Source organism: Seriola lalandi, unplaced genomic scaffold (genome assembly GCF_002814215.2).
Source record: "Seriola lalandi dorsalis isolate HSWRI2012SDOR001 ecotype SW California unplaced genomic scaffold, Sedor1 jcf7180002054570, whole genome shotgun sequence".
NCBI classification, from domain to species: Eukaryota; Metazoa; Chordata; class Actinopteri; order Carangiformes; family Carangidae; genus Seriola; species Seriola lalandi.
Genome location: NW_019525123.1, coordinates 2,075,026 through 2,092,953, shown reverse-complemented (window position 1 = coordinate 2,092,953; position 17,928 = coordinate 2,075,026). Strand labels below are relative to the sequence as shown.

At 38.7% G+C, this 17,928-nt stretch overlaps 1 protein-coding gene across 1 annotated transcript; it reads right to left on the bottom strand.

Moving 5' to 3' along the window:
* Positions 1–5,752: 5,752 nt before the first annotated feature.
* Positions 5,753–14,392, bottom strand: fbxo15 (F-box protein 15). Its single transcript, XM_087176844.1, is given in 9 exon segments — positions 5,753–6,096; positions 6,510–6,634; positions 7,032–7,190; positions 8,123–8,216; positions 8,336–8,465; positions 8,562–8,765; positions 10,302–10,541; positions 11,553–11,657; positions 14,188–14,392. Coding segments are annotated over 9 exon segments (1,461 nt in total). The 5' UTR covers positions 14,325–14,392; the 3' UTR covers positions 5,753–5,829.
* Positions 14,393–17,928: the final 3,536 nt, after the last annotated feature.

Sequence of the window (17,928 nt, the reverse complement as noted above, 5' to 3'; positions counted from 1 at the left end):
GTACCAAAATTCAATGGCATGACAGCGTCTAATGCCAACATCAATTGGACATAGAATACTGACAGCTGACACTGATATTTTGTTCGCCATCTTGGTATAAAATACTAATGTTCTAATCGTGCACAATACTCAACGTATGCTAAATATCCCAATGTCAATAAGCCAACGTTGGGCTTTGATGTCAACCTGATTTTCAGTTCCAATCAAAATTTAATGTCTGGCCAATGTTGGAGTCGTTCCAACGTCTTTCTGCTATTACATTGACGTACAGTGCCTACTGGGAGGCTACAGCTAGCAGTAGTATAGTTAAGTAAGTCCCTGCAACAAGAACCAATCACGCACATACTTCCAATAAAACAACCACTTGCCATTGTACACTTTTTTTATTCAATGTTCAGAAGGTTCACTTAGCTTATCACAAAGACTGGAAATGGGGAAACAGCTGACCTGACTGTCCAGCAAAGGCAGTTTGATCTTTTAGCAATGGACAGCTAGCCGTTTCTCCTCGTTTCCAGCCTTTAAGCTATGCTAACTGAACTGCCGGTTCCAGCTTCATATTTACCATTCAGATATAAGAACGGCATCAATCTCCTCATCAAACTCCCAGCAGGAAAGCAGAGACAGAATAAATCAAATTTTCCATAACGTCGAACATTTCCTTTAATGTTCAGTCAAAATAGAGCATGGTGCTTAGATAACCAGGCAACCCTTTTTGAACCCACATTAAGCTACAGCAGGATCAGAAAGCAATTTGGACTGTACCTGCCCACCAAAACATCTGCCACAGGATGTTACTGTGAGGGTAATACAAACTAGTGAACCATGTGAAATTGCGGAAACTGCTTCTACAGTATACCGGATAATGCGCTGACTCATGCCACCGCCACCCATCCCCCTACCACACTTTTTGGCACACACACTGAGAAAGTGAGAGAGAAATAGTGGCGAGTAATTTATTTTTTGACACAAAGAACATTCACCACCCAGTTATCCAAAATTATAGATAATTTAGAGAAGAGTAAAGGACACAGAGACCCATGGGAGCAGACATTGTGCAAGGATGAATGCCAAGTAAATCCAGTGCCCTCAGACTAAATGTACTGTAATGATGTGAGTGGTAAGTGGTGATTCAGAGGGTCAATTCATTTTTAATTTTATCAATTTAACTGGTTTATTTTCCTTAACATGCGAGATTCTTTTCTTAAGAGAAAGTAGTACCACAGTGTGTAAAAACTGCTTTACAAGTAAAAATCCTTTAAAAATTGTACTCAAGTCAAAGAAGATATAGTATGTACTTAGAATATGATGAGTTAAGGTATTTAAAATCCAGAATTGCCCATTTCTGAGTGGTTAATTATTGATGCATTAACACAGCACCATTTTAATATTGTTGAGGTAATTTCAGCAACTTTATATTGGCTGGTTTTACTGTTTTTCTGTATCATATGTCAACATCAACAATAGCTGTCAGATAAATAAAAAGAGTAAAATGCATAATCTTTCCCCACAAAATGTAGTGGAGTAGAAATATGAGGCAGCAGATAATGGAATTACTCAAGTGAATTACAAACACCTCAGTATTGTACTGAAATACTACTACTAAATGTATTTAGATACCTTCTACCACTGAATAACACCTCTACTGCAAGGAGAACTACATCATCCTCTACCTGAACTTCAGGGATATGAGGTAACATTACATTTATCCTACTGTATGCCTACTGTCATTGCAGACTGATGCAACCCTGGAACCCATGCAGCAGGGACAGCACTCTTCCTCTCATACTGCTCATTGAGCTCTTGGAGCCACAGGACAGGCAGCAGCTTTGATATAAATGGATTTCTCCACACCCGTCTGGTCTTGATGCACCATTTAAAAGGGAAGATCTTACTGGGCATCACGAACCTATTATAATACTGTCACCCCTTGAAGCTTTCCCCACTATCCAGTTCTCCTTCTCTAGAGTGATCAAAAGAGTAGAAGACATAAAGAAGGTGGATAAGAGAGAGGAGGGTGACTGCTGGTCAGTGGAAGCAGAGTTCAACTCCAGTAACGTAAATGCCTTAGCCATCTGTTATTTTGTGGCTTCAACAAAACAACTTTCGCTATAGATTATGCAGCTTCTAATGGAAGATTTTTTAGCATTCATGCTTTGGGCTGTTGTGGTTGATGTTTTTTTGATCACTACAAGCACAATTAACTTTTTAGGCCTCACCTACTCACCAAACTGCGTAATAAGGGGTTAGGAAAAGTAAAGGCTTTGCACTCATCAGTGTAGAGCAAAGCTATGATTATCTCCCAGTCTTTTGGGAAATGTAAATTGAGTTCTAATAATCTTTTAAGACAGCAGTGTCATTTAAGAACGTTGTTGTAAATGAAATAAAAAACAAAAGCCTGCATGTTTGTTGCACGCACACAAACACACATGTATGCGCGTGCACACACACACACACTAACACACAATCAAGCTCCCTCCTGGTGCATTTCATTAGTTGACTGTTTTCTTCAAATGGGAAGACTAAATAAGGACTGTCATTGGCTTCTGAGGCTGAATAGTTTGGTCACTCACAAGGGAGAGAATTAAAGGCTAAAAATGGAAGCAATTTTCTTCCAAGATTAGCCTGTGAGGAAACTAAGAAAGATGAGTTTAATGAAGCTTTATGCCACTAAATTTACCCATTCTTTCTTAATCGTTATTTGGTGTTAAAGGCTTTATAAGTTCTGATTAACATACAGGCTTGTAATTACTTTGCAAAAGAGCAGAAAGAGAGAGAGAAAAACAACATGAGAAAGAAAAGGAGAACACAACGCATTCGCTGAAGAGAGCAGAAAATGATCCACGTAAAAGACATTCATATTGTGCTGATAAAAACATTGTTATGAGACATTTACAGCTTTCTCTGCAATTACCTTCAGACAGATTGAAAGAATGGAGAAAATCAAAATCACTGTGCTGTTTACTGATTCTTTCATTGTTTACCAAAGAGAGCCATCTACTGGAGAACTATATACATTAAATACTGAAATAACTGAATTTGCATGCTTGTAGTAATTGTGATTATAATTTTTCACAGACAAATATCTCCAGGGGCATTAATTTAATATTTTCTGCACTACCAGAGGTAGATTATACAGTACTTTCAGTCAAGGCTCCACGGTCCTTGTCCCCCAAAACCTATATCCCTTGTTTAGCCATTACTTTGACTCAAACATCTGTATAACTGGCTATATGTTCCTATGAGTCCATTACTAGCTAACAATACCCTTGGCTCCTGGTTTTTCTAATAAAATGGGAATGAGGGATTGGCAGTTTGCAACAGTTGATGTGACAGCAAGCCTTAGTATGAAGGTCACTGTGATGGAAATGTGTTGTAACACACTTGTAAGCTGAAAGTCATACATGGTGCACATCATTCAGTCATGTAATGGTCAATGTCATGTAATTTGTCAGTGTATTAAGTGTCCAAGGCAGCAATCCAGTGTTATTCTATACGGCTCTCATCTAATTATTTGGTCATTCTGACACCATGGACAAGCCCAGTGTTGGATGAAGTCAAAGAGCATGAGGTCTGTGAAACATTAAAAATGTGACAACACACGGGGTCCTTATGATTCAGACAGTGTCTATCTCCCCATCACAGTTTTTGTCTCAATTCAATTGTGAAGCTCACGACAAAAAACAATTCATCACACATACTGTTGCTCCTCTTTTTCCCTCTGGCTCATTTCCCCAAATGATTTTGGATCCAGTGCCAATGTAGTTGGTGATGTGTTTGGAAAAATAAGCATCTTTTCAAGGTTATGATGACCCTCACTGAAAAAAAAAAGGAGGGGAAGCCTCTGAAATCCTATTATCTAGAGGCCTGCCTTATTTTATTGCCATCAGCAGTGCTGGCCCATCAGCAGCATGGCAACAGTTTCCAACAATTGCTCCCACACTAATTCTATCGCTGTAGTGAGACTTGCCCAGGGTGTGGACATTAAACTCAATTTTCATCTAAAAGTGATTGCATAATGTCTGACAATGCAATTGAGGTAATGTGGTTATTAAGGTAAATGTCATGTCATGCTATAAGGAAACAAAACTTGATTTGTGCAAATTATACAAAACTTTTAATCTAAACTTGAACTCTCAATATATACATTTAAAGCGTGTCTTCATTTTGCTTCAATTTGTCACAGTAGTAGTAGTACAGTATGAGGCAAAATGACCTGCATCACCTAAGCTTATGTTTCTATTTAAATATTGAGTAAAGAAATTGATTACATATTCAATGTGCATTCGACTGGGGCTAGAGAGGGTCAGGACAGTTATCAACATGATAAACATCTACGTCTGCATGCGTATGTTTCCATGGCCATGACTTAGATACCAACAAAATGTTCTTATATTTTAAATTTATAAACGTTTGTCCATATAGCTTCCTGTCAACAGAAGTATTATTAACTTGTAACAAAGGATGTACCAAACTAAAGAACATTTTATTGCATCATGGCGTTATAAGTGATGAAATATTCCTTTAAGAAGGACCTTTGAATATTTGTAATAGTAATTGAGTAAAAGCACCTTGAACTAACAGTCTCAAGTTGTCTTATTAAACAATGTGTTTTTTTTTGGTGTCGGCTATATAGAGTATAAACTGTGTGCATCTGGAGTGAGTCACTAGAATAATTATAAACTGAGTAATTATAATATTATTATAATCATTTAATTAACCAAATGATCCAAACTGATCAGTGGAGTATTCATTATTACATTATAAATTACAATTAAATTATATAATTCAGAAAGCTTTCAGTAATTATATTATAAAATAGTAATCAAACATTCCATTAACATTTTTATTCAATCATGTCTCTTTGTAGTGCTTTTAAAAATGCATTAATTAGTTAATAAAACAGATGCAAATGATTTTGCAACGTAAAGACAAGAGAGTGAGGGTAAACCTAAACTGCAAGAAGCAAGAGACAAATAAAAGGAAGGTTTGGTATAAAAATAGAAAGTCAATGACATAGCCAATCACAAATTATTTTATGAATCCATTTAAAAATGTTTGAATTTATTAAGCATTTAAAGACAAAAAAATGTTTTTAGTCTGGCAAACAATAGGTTTTTTGAAAGGTACAAAATAAGTGATTTAATAAATTGCAGTTTTAAGGATATGAGTTTAATTTGAAATTATTATTAACCACTAAAAACATCTATTGTCCCCATATATATGATGATATGATATGAGCATACAGATGTAATGTTTTTTAAAAGATTCATTTATGGTATTTTGCCTTAATTTGTCAACATAGAGAGACACAGAACACAAGGCAGAGGGAGGGGGCTGTTGCAACTATGTGGTATATACCTTAAAATGCACGACCAAGATATAATATTGTTTCATTAAAATGCTGTAGTTTATCGGGGATCCAGCGTGCCAGTCAGAATCAGCTCAGACAGAGATTGTTTTAGTTTAGGTTATGGCTTTAGTTTTCCCCAGATAACCCATGAAATATATCACATGACCTTTAGCTATATACAGTAACTAACAACGAGTAAACTCAAAGAGCCGCCAGCAGACAACGAAAAACACACAACACACAGCACATCAGTTTTCCCACATATACAAAGGTGGACTTTGCCAGGGGTTGGTGAGCTGAGGTCTGGGACACTTCCTCCGGTGAGTGGATGTGTGCCATGCTAGCTGGAAACCGGCATATCTATTCCAGAGTTGCCGCGAGAAATTTAGGGTGTGTGGAGGTGTGCATGTGTCACCCAGATTTAAACAATATTAAGCAGCTAAGAAAACCTCAAAACTTCCTCCAGAAATACTGCAGGCTCAGTAATCTCTACTAAAATGCTTGTTGATGTTAAAAACACTCACATAAATAACTAAACTGATGACAACAAACTGCCTCTTTTCCTTCATCCAAACAAGTTTCATCTTCACCTGACCGTCTGAGTCCAGATAGTGAATCAGGAAGTGCTCACCATCATAGTCATAGGAAATGGCTGTCTTTTCCAGCTGCATGGAAACAGGTGAGCTGACACACCAAAAGGGTTTCCTGAATTCATCCAGCAGAGTCAGACTCATGATGCAGCAATTCTGGCAAGAAGAAGAAAGGTAAACATGTGTCAAGATCACTGCTGGGATTTCATTTGGGTTTCACTACTATGAATACTACAGTATGACAAGGTCCTGAAAATCTTTATCCAGCATCACATCTAATACATCAAGTAAAATAATAAAATCTTATGATAAAATGAGAGACTTCAACTGTATTCTGCTTATCCCTGAGAACCGAGAGAGTGGTTTGGGCCCCTCTCACCGTTGTAATTCTAAAATTAACTTTTTAATAGGTCTGTATAAAAATTGCACATAGTCTCTTTCTGTTTTTTCAGCACTTTTTACCACTTGTCAGCAACATACTTAGGACGCCTAGGGCATGCATTTTTTTCCTCTAATAACACATTGTAGAACAGTGTGTGAGTAGCTGACAGTAGACTGCACATAAGTACCTCTACTGCGCCCTGCAGGGCCTCACACCTCCAGGGCAGGGTGATGCAGCCTGACAGAGGGGTGTGCTGAGACAAGTTTGTCCTGCTAATGGCAGTCAGCAGGATGAATCCGTCACAGATCTGAGCTGCTCAAAGACAACATCACAAAACAAGAAAGTCTATATTATAATAATTAGCACTTTACAGTAGTTGTAACGTCACATGTTTAATTAATGCTTTATGAGCTAAAATCTGAAAGCATCAAATTAAAAAGTCATTTTCTGTGCGAACATAGATAGTAAAGGGTTTTTAAATTTCAAAGCTGCAAAGGTTTTACGGCCCAAGTCTAAGTATATATGACAGAGTTAAATATAAAAAAAAACTATAAATATTAATCTATTACAAGTTTTGATTTATGAATCACATCCACTCTGATCAGAGTCTTTAAATGTTCCATACAGTTCTGTACAGTTCATATTCTGCTGCCATCATTTCACAATGTGACTTAGTATATATAGATATATAGATGTATAAATAGATTACTTCTGCGGCAGAAGAGCTGGGAAAAGCTTGCAGACATGAGCTTGCATCCAGTGTCGTGGAGAGCAATGTGTAGTCGGTAACCATGGAGACCGTATTCGGGGTCTATGTCATCAAAAGGGGATTTGACCTTTGGCTCCATGTACGGGCTGGAGGGAGAAGAAAGTAAAAAAAGGTCAATTACAAGCTGACTATGTTGCGTGAGGAGAACATTAAGAAAAAGGCGTTTGACTATTAAGGCATTTCTGAGGTTTATTACTTCAGTGGACTGTAATCGTAATGTGCCATAACTGTATTGTGCTCTCACAAGAGACCAGAAGAGGGGGCTATGTCCACACTTTGCTCAAGTGCAAGACTCACAATAGATGTAGCCAAGTGTCAAGAATGTTGTGTAATGCTGGTGCTTTGTCTCTCCTCTCAGATGATCAGTGAGTCACTTTCTAGATCACACAGCAACTCCAGTACTAAATATCATACAACTTGAATTACTTTTTTGTTTTTCAGATGCATGGAAAATAAAATGTGAATAGTGTACGGTTTGGGCCAGTGGCTCGTGACTCAAATATTGTCTACTAATAATATCAGAGTGTGGACATGAGTTGTGAGCAGTTTAACCAAAGAGTGATTTTATTTATTTTAAATATATGAAAATATTAATACAATGTTTTTCCTGGGGCCCCCTCATGGGTCATGAAATCAAGGTTTGGAAATTCAAATTCCGGTTTGATTCAAACTAAACATTAAAGCTAATTTATCCAACTAATTAACTCTCTTTTTTCTGCTAATGAGTACATTCAACTGTATGTTGTATCCTGATGACAAAAGATTAAAATCACTGGTGTTGTGATACATGACAAGAATAGTCTTCTTTATATAAAATGTAGTACAGTCACATTGTCCTCTGTGCTGGTGAAATACAGGCGCTACTCATGCTGACGCATCAACTCTCACCCTGCAGTGCATCATAGATGGGTCACATCAGCAGCATCAAATAAATCCTGTCAGTTATCGCATCCGTTGAATTTGAACCCTAACAATGTGATGGTGACACAATGCACGCCACGTAAGCATGTGAATAAGAGGGGCCTGGTCAAGTGTAGCCTACCAAACTGAGGATCCTTGGACGCTTCTTTCCACTAGTCTGTGGAAGTGGAGGGTGAACATGATGAAGGCAACGGAGCACTGGTCCTGCAAAGAGAGCCACCACTTACATTCGCCTGCTAAATCAGTCATTTTGAGACTAAAAATGTCACATATATCACTTTTCCAGCTACTAATGCATAACAATTACAAAATGCCATAATTACCCTCCAGGTTCCGACGATGATTCCCGGCTGCAGCAGCTTCAGTTCAACCAGTCTGTCCTGACCAATGACCTGCGCGCTTTTAGTTAAAGTCTGCATGTCTAACTTGGCCATGAGGGACCTCCAGCCAGGTCTGACAGAGCAAGCAACGACAACCATAGTGTTTTTTTTTTGTTTTTTTTACTCAGAGAAAAAGAGGAAACAGACAGATGGACACCTAGTCTCTTACTTCTTTAGGCCGGGGCAGCTGAGGGCAATCCTCCTGACGCCGTGAAGTTGAAGGGTGGAAATCTGCTGGTAGCTGGGCAAGCAGCGTCCTCCACTCCAGCACAGAGACACAGAAGTCTCGCAGAATCGGGACCAGCTCAGCTCCAATGTGCCCTCATGCCCTGACTTCTCAGAGACTGTCAGCTCCCAGGTGACGTGCAAGTTTCTAGAATATGATGTGACAGATATTTGGAGCTTTTGCATATACTAATGTTAATATACCGTGTAAAGTAACAGAAGGGAAAGCGGCTGGGAGCTTAGCGGTTGGTTCAAACACAAACAAACCTGAAATTAACAGCCTCTCTACTTCATAAAGTGGGAAGTAACTCACTGGATGTTCCCTGATAGCCGCATGAAGACAGCAGTGAATTGCACATATTGAACAAAAACCAAATATTCAAGACACTTATTTGAAGTTAATACAATGCAAATAATTGGCCAGTGTTGGGTAAAGCTGACACTTGCTCTTTTTATCATGCTAACTAAAAGTTTAAAAGTAATGTCTGCTACCTTTCTTTTGACAATAGTAGGGAGTAGTATGACTACAGTTTAGCTGTTCTCACTAATGAAATGATATGCAGCGAATGAAATGAAACCGCAGCTGTTGTGATAAATCTCTTGATCCAATTCTGTCTAAACTGTGATTCAGAGCTGCCCCTACTGTGATGCAGCCAGTGTCTCGCTGAGGCACCATCCAATATCAATTAAATGGCGAACAAAGCTAAAAACTGGAGCAGCCCAGGAGGCTCCAGATGACCCAGGGGATTTCACTCTTCATTGTCTGTCTGTGTGATGTCTTGTGATGATTATTACCAAGGTAAATCGCATGCTCCTCAGTGTTTCTAACAGACAAACCCCCACAGGGAATTGTCTGAGTTGGTGGGAGGAGGGAGAAAGTGTGCTTGCATGCATGTGTGTGTTGTGGATGATGGGTTGGGGGGCTAAGTAATTTATTTCAACAATTCAGACAGCCTCTGCAAGGAACACAATTATTTCTACTTCCCCTCTGTACCACAGCGACTGCCACAGAACTCAAAATTGAGTGCTGCACAGCCTCTAATCAGAGGTTATAAAAACACAGCAGAAACCGCGGTGGAGGCGGAGAGGGAGCTTTCCCCTGCGTGCTGGCATCCCCCTGAGCAGACATCACATTCAGACAGAGACCTCCTTTCTCACCTTTAATAAGAAAGTGTCATTAAGTGCGATATGAAAAACAAGCCATGCTTTGTTTTTGATTGCCAGTGGCTTGAACTGTCCTCTAGTCTACCCCTGAGCTGCCTTCACAGTGAGGGAGGATCTCCAAAGTTTTACTGTTTACTAACCACAGCCAGTGCAGGGGTTCCCATGATACCTTGTAAAGCTGCTTCCAATTGTAAAAGAGTCAGACAGACCAAACAGGAGGTAAACGTATCAAGCTGTAAAATACAAAACTAAGGGACACAAGGATTCCGGAGGAAATAATGAGCCCTTTTTTCTCACCTCAGTAGCGGAGATGTTGAAATGTTTGAAGAGAATACATGATAAGTGCTTGATTAGTTTAACTAACAAGCAGCACTTCTCAGGATACTCAAGTACCTAGTGAATGAAATCAAGGATCTGCTACATTAAACAAATCATGCACCCCAGGTACTTCATCTAAGTGGTTTTCAAAAGTGTTTTTTTTTTTTTTTTTTTTTTTTTTTAGCATGGCTCCATCTCTTACCTGAGAACCTGCTCTGTCTGACTGGGCAGCCCAGTGTGACGGCTGATGAGTCCAAGATGTCTTTTCCCCTTGTTCATGTCACATGCGGCTACAGTCTTGAAGAACAGCCACTTCCAGTAGCCAGCAGCGGTATCCTGCAGCTCCACTGTGGCCATCTTCAGCAGCAACTCATCCATGCACTTGGATTTCTGCTTTTTTTTCTTGCCAAACTCCTCTATGTATATCTTGTTCCACAGAGCACTCCAGGTGAGAGATTGCAGTGAGAGAAAATCAAATGAAACAAATGAATATAATGTCATATCGTCATTTGTGTTTTCATTGAAAGAAAAAAAAAAAGAAGCATTTTTATTTACTTGGTGCTTTAAAAGCCATAAATTTAGAAATTCATACAAAAGATGGGAGTTTTGAGTAATGCCTTGAAAAACACTGTCTCATATGATGTCACCACAGAACAGTATAGAGCCAGTTCAGTAGTGAGTCCGGGCAGCTGTCTTATACTGACCGTCTTTGCACTTTTTTTTTTTTTTTTTAATTAATCCTTAATTATGTATTCTAAATTACAGCCTGTCAGGACATCGAACTTAACTGCAAATTAGTCTCTCTTATAACTGTTCACCACTGGCTTTGGTGCTTCTTCATATGTGAAACTTTACAATATTATAAAGTGATGTTAGCAGCTGCTGGTCACCCAACAAGACACCTACCCAAGCTCTCTCCTGGTTACCCTCACACACCACAGGACCATTTCCTGCCACCAGTCATTTTCTCTCCCTGTTCTTGCAGGCTCAAAATTGTTCAAGTAATTTTTTTTTAAACAAAAATTCCCTAAGCGCAGCCAATCAAATGTGATTATTTTGATAGACATCTATGATAGTAAACTGAATATATATTAGGTTTGGGGTTGTTTAGTCAAACAAAACAGGGAACTTGGGCTCTGGGGAAATTTCCACTATTTTCTGGACAACAAAAAATAAATTAAATAATGGAGGAACATGATCAAGACATTAATCTATAATAAAAACAATTGTTAGTTGCAAAATTATACTGCAGTGGCAGAGTTATTTCAGTTTGAGAATTCAGGTATGGACAGAAATAACCTGACAAGGAGGGATTTCTTTGTGCAGCGCAGTGTTCAGATATTCCCTGACATGAAAGAATACTGTCTTTACTGACTGCTGGATTAGATAAACATATACTCATTTGTAGAATACGCCATGTATGTTGAATTAACAAGACTTGGCTGATACTTACTTATTATTGGCAAGCCGGTAGAAGAGTTTATTGACATGGCTGACGGTGAAAAGAGCGGAGGCATCCAGGTATGACAGAATCTTAATCAGGATCTCAGATGGCAGTCTGCGAAAAAGGTAATTAGACATCAGAACAAGGAAGTGACACCAGTGTTTTCATGCCACCTGTTGCTCAGCATGTAGTTCTTTAGAGGCACAAGTGTATGAGACAAATGTGCTCTCACCAAGCTACTTGGCAATTTTATCATACACTTCTGGGAAGAAAATGAAATGACCCACATTGATGTTCTCATTTAGTGGATGTGGTACAACACCACCTAATTGTGAACAATATGAATGACTCGCTGTTTTGTAAAAGAGCTCTTACAAGATCTTAATATAACAATTCACCTAAATCTCAAAACAAAAGAGGAGAATGTCACATCTTCTGTAATTGACACCCAGGAGAAGCAGCAAGTGTGGTGTCAAAAAAAAACCCTTCTCGCTGTGCAGGAAGTGATGAATTAAAGCGTGAGTGAGAGCCAAACTGTGAACAAGCACTCATCCATATGAAAGCTGAAGTCATTGATGTTAGGGCTTTTGTCTTTCTTTGGTAAATATGAGTATGTTTGGATAATCTGTTATGTGTAATGTTAATTATCATTATTACACCTATCTGGTGGTTTAGTGTGTTGAAATACTTCAAAAGGTCACATTTTTCTCCATATCTGTTAAAGAGAATTATTGATCAGGTTTGTCTGGATGCACCTGTCCTGGTTAATGAAGCCAGTAGATTCCAATTAAATGACTTGAGTGAGTAATATATTCATGTTCATATTTCTTGCCTGGTCAGTCACTGTCATTTCACTGCACATCAACAAACACATGAAACAAATTCCAAATGAGACACTAAATGAATAAATCATATTTGGTGTAATTTTCACACAGGGAATGTCACATATTTCAGCTTTAAAATTCAAATGGCTTAAATAGTTAACCTCTGGCTGACATTTGGAGCTGTCAGAATGCAGAAGTGCTTTTCTAAGTCATGTTTGGCAGTTCTACAAGTTTGGAAATAGGAGATTAGGCTTTGAATGAGTCGGTCACAAGTGGAAACCGGTTTACCATAAAATTATTTGGGATTTTACAATTTATAAAATGATTATAAATAGTCCTTATATACATCTAAATCTATATCTTTATATATAAACAGCTAAAAAGGAATCATAAATAAATCATTAGTGGATTAATGGCTCGACTGAAAATTATCAGCAACAGCCTAAATAATTGAATAATCAACAACACAACTAAGAGTCTCCTGCCAGGCCAGCAGCTGTGAGGGTGTAAGGCACAGTGGTGCTTCAAGCTAAATGTTAACATTAGCATACTATGTTGCTACATGCTGATGGTACGTAGTTTCTATTTTGGTTTAGTATGTAAGCATGCAAATATTTGCTAATTAAGACTAAATACCAAGTACAGCTGAGGTTGATGGACTAAAGTGAACAAATACTGAGCTGACGAACAGTTAAGAGATCACCAGAGTTGTTACATGACAATAGTTGTTAAGACATTTCAGTCTAAACCACAAAAGTCAACCTCATTGTGGCACTAAAGGAAAAGTCAAGGGATCGATAAAGTCTGTTGGATTCTTCCTCTTAGGGCCCTGAATGCTCAGACAAAGATTCACAGCAATCCGTTCAATATTTGTCACAACATTTCACTAAAAAACAAAATGACAACTTATGGCGGGTTAAGTCAGAGAAGCATCGAAATCATAATGTGACGACCATGAAAGTCTGGACAAAATTTCGTGGCAATCCATCCAGTAGCTGTTTTTAATATTTTACTTAGAACAAAAGTGGTGGGTAGTTGATCCACCAAACACCAACATTGCAATCACAGCCACTTGCAAGGATAAAAATGCCAAACATTCTCTGGTACCAGCTTCTCAGATGCGAGGATTTGCAGCCATTACCGTTTGTTATGGCAGTGTAGATTGAAAATCTCTTGTTTTAGAGTGCTTGTGGTACAAAACAAGCAACAGCACAGAAAATGAGAGGCATTTTTCACTTTTTTCTTATGTTTTTTCTTTATGTATATTTCATAGACTTAATGTTCATTACTATCCAGCACTAATCTAAAATTACATATTTACAATAATGTGCCATGCACTTTTAAGGCAAGTGAGTCAGGTGTTTTTATTGTTTTAGACAAATTCTTCCAGCAAACTGTGACCAGTTTTTTTTTTTTTTTGCTTAAAAGTTGTGCTTATTGAGCTCTTGAGACAATGAAACTGAAAACTTTCAATGATGATAAAAAAAATTGCTAAATAGACACTCTTGTTTGGCAGTTCCCACTTAAATAACAGACAAGGACTTGGTGAAAATAGCCATTTGCGGAAAGCCTGGTGTTTCATTGTTGCACTTAGTGCCTACATTCAGTGGGGGAAAGAATCCGATTCCTTAATTTGAACATGTAGTGAAGTGTCTTTCACCCGTATTGATTTTACTGTGCTTTTATTGTGTTTTGCTGCAGGCACCGTCTATAAATCCTTTTACTTAGACGGCAATAAAGCACTGACTTGCCACAGTTTCTGAACACAGCCTGTCTCAAGTGTTGAATGGTGAAAATATGAGCATGTTCTGACAGATTACCTTTCCATCGAGGTCTGAGATGATTTGTCAGCTCTTTTGAACGTCCTCACTGCCCGCACTCTGAAAGTAGCTTGTTTTGAAACTGACATTTGTCTCTCTGGTCTCGAACCCTTTGAGACAGATACGAAATCATTCATATTTGCAGGGAGGCCATATAACGTCAAGAGCCAAGTTTGTTTGACAGCGGTTTAGCTAACAGGCAACGGAGGATAACTTCGATTCAAAATAGACAAACCTGTCCATGTAAACTCCACAAGTTAGCTATATAAATAGAGTTTGTTCTCTCTCTTTGTAGCCATCGCTACGTCAAAGAATTAATGTGATAGCGTTAAATATCTTAATTGTCCGCGTCCAGTCGCCATGGTGACGTCCAGTCAAGTTCCGTCCACGAGCAGAAACAACTTTTCCGGTGGGGAGGGGTACATTTGCCTTCAAAATAAAAGCGAAAAAAACTTATTTCAATCAGACTGTACAGAAATGATACATTATATATTTTTAAATTGGTTTAAGTCACAAACTCTATAGAAATAATACTGTCTGACTTTAAAAAGACAGATGTAATTCAAATACTGCTGGCCATAGGATGCTAGATTTTCTTTCAGTGACTGTCACAAACTGGCTCAATGAACGTAACAATAAGGGAGATCACAAGTTATACTAAAAAAGAAGCAATTTACTGTAAGTAAAACATAAGAGAAATGAGGTGTGAAAATCTGTAAGTTTGGTCATGAAACCAGTGCATATATGAGTGGTACATGTGCTGTGGCAGTGTTGTATGTGCAAAAGCAAAACAAATAGATATCAGCAGATGGAAGGGAGAGGACAAGTGAGCACATTGGCAAGCTTTTATTCTCTGGAAGGCCCAGGTGAACAGCATCAGCTGATGACTCTCCCATGCCAACCAATTGGGGGCATCACACCCCCTCTTAAGATCAAGGTTCCACCTTGACATCCCAGAATGCAGATTTGTATTTTTCCCCAGGAACAAAGGAAAGCGCAAGTTCAACCATTGACCCAAAGTATGTTATCAAATTTTTGCTCCCAAAATGAGCACCAAGGCTTACCATGTGTCCAACAAACCATTGCCTGCCGCTTGACAAAGCAAATTCATTGCCCTGCCTTCACAAAACTCCAGCTTTAACACTTAGCACTCCCACCAAAGTAGCATACCCAAAGGTAGGAACCAAGCTACAACAAAGCTCACAAGGAAAGCATGAACTGTAGTGCTTATGTTTACAAAGCTACCAGGCCAAGCTACCAATACCAATACCACTATCTGAAGGATACCGTTTCCTCCCTGCAATTATTCTTGACCCTCACTTACCTAACCAAATTGTACCAATTATGTCTGGACATCCTGATGCGCGACAGGCTCAAGGTACAATCTCTGATTGAGATCAACCACTTCATCCTACAAAGGGGAAGCTTGCATAATAAATCTCAGAATGGGTTTGCAAGCCAAATTAATTAGGGACACTTGCTGCTTTCCAACAAACACTACCAAAACTAACACCACCAAACTAGAGTAACCGGTCCAACTACTGATGTTGGCAAGGACAACCTCCAAAACAATGGGAGGGGCGTCACAGTAACCAGGTCACCTTTCTGCAGGGTTGCTGTAATTTGAAAGGCGATGAATTAAAGGAGCACACCATTGATTTACTACTGCACTTCCAATAAGGTGGGGGATTCACAAGAGGCAAGTTAAAAACAAAATGGTCAAAATTGAAGCAGCAGAGGATGAGATATGCTGACTCTCAGTTTCTGGTACTGTATGTGTCAATTCTCTGAGGCGAGGTGAGTTTAATTCTTAAGAATCGTTCAAACAACAAAGCAATTCAAAGTTCTAACTCATAAACTTAAGTATCCTTAACTTGAGCAAAAGTAGTAAAATCATACCATAACAATGCTCCATTGCAATTTAGTCCGGGATTCAAATTTTTACCTCAGCACAAAAGTATTGACTGTGAGTGTTTTTAGACCTTTGATTCAGGAAATATGGGGCTATACTATAGGATACAGTGTACACATGCATAAAAAAACACATACAACCTGTTTATCTGGCCGTTTACATTTATTTTCTTTTTTTTTATATATATTAATTTTTTGGTGGTTGTTTCAACCTGAATATAAAAGCCTAACCAGACTGCAGGGCTGCAAAAAGCTATAGAGACATATACACACTACATCTGCTGCACTGCTTTGTCTTATTGAACAGTTTTTCTTCTTAAGAAATTCAAAGATATGTTCGGTGTTATGTTCAATAACTTCTGGTTAAGATATTGAAACTATTGATAATGAAAATAATTAATATATTATCCTCATCATTCTGTTGCAACACAATACATCTGTGTAACACTTTGTTTCTGAAACAATCACTATAAGAGATACCTTTGATTATTTTGAACCTAGATTTTTTTTTTAAAAAACATATGTTTCACATGAGGCTGGAAAAATTTGTTGAGATACATTTTAGTATATGGACATGCGTACTGCAGTTATTTACTTTCTTTGCCTGGAGATTCAAAAACTATCACATTAGACAGTTTATCTTGTGAGAACCTACTTTTTGTTCCTAAACAGAACAGAATAAGCAGATTTTGGTCTCTAAAATGTGACTACACACACGCACATACACACAGAGTAATACCAGTTACTGTAAGCTCTAGCAGGTGCAGTACAGTCTGCTGCAACCTTTCTCAGGGTTAGCAATATAATTCCTCATCAGGGTGTTAGCCCAATACAAGCAGGAGAGGAACAGGCCAGATTGATGTTATTTGTCTCTTCACACATGCTAAGATAGAGGTCACACCTTCCTGGTGTAAGGCAGGAGAGACATAACACAATCTCTCTCCCTCGCTGTCAGATGTTTCTTTTAGAGCTGCAATGAGAGAGAGAGAGAGAGAGAGAGAGAGAGAGAGAGAGAAAGAGAGAGAGAGAGAGAGAGAGAGAGGGAGAGAGCTCACAAATGAACTTGTTTGAGTCTGACCTCATTTCAAATATGAAGATACAGACACATTGATAGCTGCATGCAGACAGATGGACAGGCAGACAGATGGACAGAGAGATATTTATTTTAAAGTGGGTATTTTAGACTTCATGAAGCATATGGCGGTGCTGATTCTTAGTGCATGATATTTGCAAAAGAAGTATTGGGACAAAAGTATATGAGAGAAAAAAAATAAAAAAATCACTTCTGCATGAATCAAAAATCTAAATCAGAGGAATCGTGCTGATATAAATACTTTTTATTTGTAGAGAAGAACACAAAACCAACCAGACTGAAGCTAAGTCCTTTTCCTTGCAAAAGCAGATGGCTCGCTTTAAGACCCATCACATAATCGACCTCCCCGTTCCTGGAAGCCAGTAGGCTCTGCTAGCTGTCAGGGAAAATAACCATAACATTGTTGTCAGTCTCGCCGATCAGCCTCCCTGATGGAAGTGAAGTCCCTTTTAGGGCAACGGCAGCCCCTGGTATGGTAATGCCATGTAGACCACATCCCTTTCCCTTGCATGCCCCCGCCCCCCCCTCCCCTACTTGACATTTGATGTTTTCTGTAGCTATATGTCCTTCTGAAGGCCCGGGGTCAGTTGTGACTCTTGGTTACCTGATGTCACTCTTCCGCATGGTTTGTCAGTCAGCTCTGACAGTGCAATGTGGGGCTGAGAAAGAGGGGAAGGATCACCATGATTAAGTCTAAAATTTTTGTCTTTTCTTTGCTCTGCAAGTCATGTGGATAA